This window comes from Atta colombica, unplaced genomic scaffold (genome assembly GCF_001594045.1).
Source record: "Atta colombica isolate Treedump-2 unplaced genomic scaffold, Acol1.0 scaffold92, whole genome shotgun sequence".
Taxonomy (NCBI): Eukaryota; Metazoa; Arthropoda; class Insecta; order Hymenoptera; family Formicidae; genus Atta; species Atta colombica.
Window position 1 is genome coordinate 273,912 of NW_017259586.1, and position 2,891 is coordinate 276,802.

Below are 2,891 nucleotides of genomic sequence, written 5' to 3' on the forward strand. Positions count from 1 at the left end.
TGTGAGAGAGTAACAGGTATGTGTATTATTTAAATGTTTTATATCTGTGTAGAAATATATTTCTTTATAGAAATTTATATTTGCTGTTTTTTCTCATTAAAATTAAGATGAATTAAATATTAAATAAATATCAATAGGCTAACAGATATATATTATGGTGTGTGTAATTCTTATGTATCACAATAAATGTAAATAAAAATTTAAATTCCGTTTTGAAAAGCGATAATATACATTAAAATATATTATTTAAAAAACATTATTTTATTTTATTTAATACCTCATATTTAATTAATATTTTTTTAATTAAACGTTCACAATATGTTAAGCACATCTTATTTCATGAAATGTTAGAATGTAACTTTACTGAAAATAATTTTAATTATTTAAGTTAATTTTGAAAAGAGATAAAAATATTTTTATTAAAGATATTTATATTTGTACTTATAATTTCATTTATTATAGATTGAATAGAACTTTATCGAAAGGCATATGCAATATAGATGTGTTACAGTTACATTTTTTTCGTTTTTTATCAAATCATTACATGACTAAAATACAAACGTAATCAAATTTGAACTTACTTTTTTACGTAACATAAAGTTGTACGGTTAATAATTAAAAACTAAGAATATTAAGATATTAATAGAAATATCTATATTAATAAATTCATTAAATTAATTTATTAATTGTTTTTATATGTATGAAAAAAGTTTTGCAGACTACGGTATTTTATTTGATAATTTTCTAATAATTTTGATAAGTTTCTTCTAATTTTAGGAAAATAACTTTAAAAATTTTAATAAATATAATATAATATATTCTAGAATTTTATACAGTAATGCGTTTATGAAAAAATAAATTTATAAAAGAAAGAATATTAAATATAATGCGGAAAAAAAGAAAATATTACATTCTGCATTAAATAGTCATTAATGAATCTTTTGGGATTATTCGTGATAGAAATCAAGCAATTAATTATTACACAGTTTATGCTTCCTATTTCATACACACTTACATAATTTGTTGAGTCATATGCTACATTTCTTTATGCAATTTATCCCAAGAGATACATGTCGATCGAAGAATGCTATGGTTACTTTATCAATAACAAATAATTTCATCAGCATTATATTTGACATAGTATTGTAATTGCTCATAGTTTCAAATTTAAACTCATTGAAAAGATAGGTCGGATAAAAATACATATATAGTTTATACATTTGTTATGAAAAAATGCAATTAATTAGAAAAGAAGCTATTACATTTCTTATAGTATTGATTAATAATAAACTACCTATCAATATAGACTGTTATTCTTTCACAAATATTTGTTACTCATGTTCAATTCGAAAATACAAGGATAAGATGCGGAAAAAATGGCAATTGTTCCACGCTATGGACTTCCTATCTTTAATGCATCCTTGCTTCAATTTTTGTCGTATTCTCGGAATATTTCCGTATAAAATCAACTTTCTGACCTTCGAAGCATCAAAACCGTATTATATTATGTCGACTGTGATTACTTGTGTCTGCTGCGTTTTAAATCTCGCATTGATTCACCATATTTTCATTTCTAAAATAATGAACTTTGAAAACGTAATTAAAAATTTGGAGACTTTGGCTTTCTACATAATCAGCGGTTTCGTTGTAAGCATCACGCATGTTTTGAGTGGTCCACGAATGCGCTTGCTACAAACTATTTTGGAAATTTCTTCAAAATTGCCTTCGGAATCATATCAGAAGTTATCGAAATTGATTCATGTCAAAGACATTTTGGGTAATATTTTACTGATAGTGAAATCATCCATGTTTTTTTATAAAATATCATTTGAACTGACCTATTCAAACGTTTTGGAAACAATATTAATTATGTACTTGGAACTGATAATGTTTCAAATGAATATGTTGTATGTAAATTGTGTTTGTGTATTAAAATCTTGTTTCAAGAGAATTAATGACAATCTATACATGCAAAAGCTTGTGGTAAAAGATATAAAGCGTGTCCCCGGGCTGATATGGCACACGCAGGGAAATCAATTTTTGATAGAACTAAAGACCCTCCAAAAACAGCATCTAATAGTTAGCGAAATATTACAAATGATGAACACAATATTTAGCCCGCAAATTTTTGCTATTGTAGTTATATCTCTTATTGAAACCACTATTGAACTATACTTCTATGTAGTGGACTGGAAAGATGGAGTATTCATTAACTTAAATTGGCAGATTTTTGATGTGCTTTTAACATCCATGTTATTTTATATTATGAGAATAACACTACTTGTATGGGCTTGTGAAACCGGAAAGAATCAAGCTCAAAAAATCAACACCACAATTCACGACGTACTTAATAGCTCCAGCGACGAACAAATTAAATATGAGGTAATAGAAACACAATTTGATTTAAATTTTTCTGGAAATGTTAATATAATTTTTTAAATATTAAATCTATTTAAGTAAAATTGCAGTTTTCAAAGTTATTTTTTTCTTGCATTATTTTGCATGATTTGACGTTGCAGTTGCAGTTATTTTCTTTACAAATTCTGCATTGCAAGAACATATTTTCGACGAAAGCTTTCACTATGGATGCATCGCTTCTCACGACGGTAAATAATCAATTATTTGTTTTAATTAATAAAATGTACATTATTCACTTTTTACTACTATTTTCAGATGGTGAGCAGCATCACAACATATATGTTAATTATCATACAATTTTTTATCATGTCACATTCCTGTGATGAGAAATCTAACTCATATTACAGTAGTGAGTAATTCAGGTTATTTATAAAAGAAATACAACATAAAACCTTTTTTTATATTTATATAGAGATGATTTTATTATATTTATATAGAATCATTCGAAATCAACGTTCATTCATTGTTTTCTA

The 2,891-nt window shown here is 25.3% G+C and overlaps 1 protein-coding gene across 1 annotated transcript in view; it reads left to right on the top strand.

Moving 5' to 3' along the window:
• The window catches only part of LOC108693533 (putative gustatory receptor 28b), a 6,704-nt gene extending 3,963 nt beyond the window's left edge, over positions 1–2,741 (top strand). The window contains exons 2-3 of the mRNA XM_018202536.1: positions 1,948–2,382; positions 2,520–2,741. Coding sequence (XP_018058025.1) covers positions 1,948–2,382; positions 2,520–2,741 — 657 coding nt within the window. The remainder of the gene's footprint in view (positions 1–1,947; positions 2,383–2,519) is intronic.
• Positions 2,742–2,891: the final 150 nt, after the last annotated feature.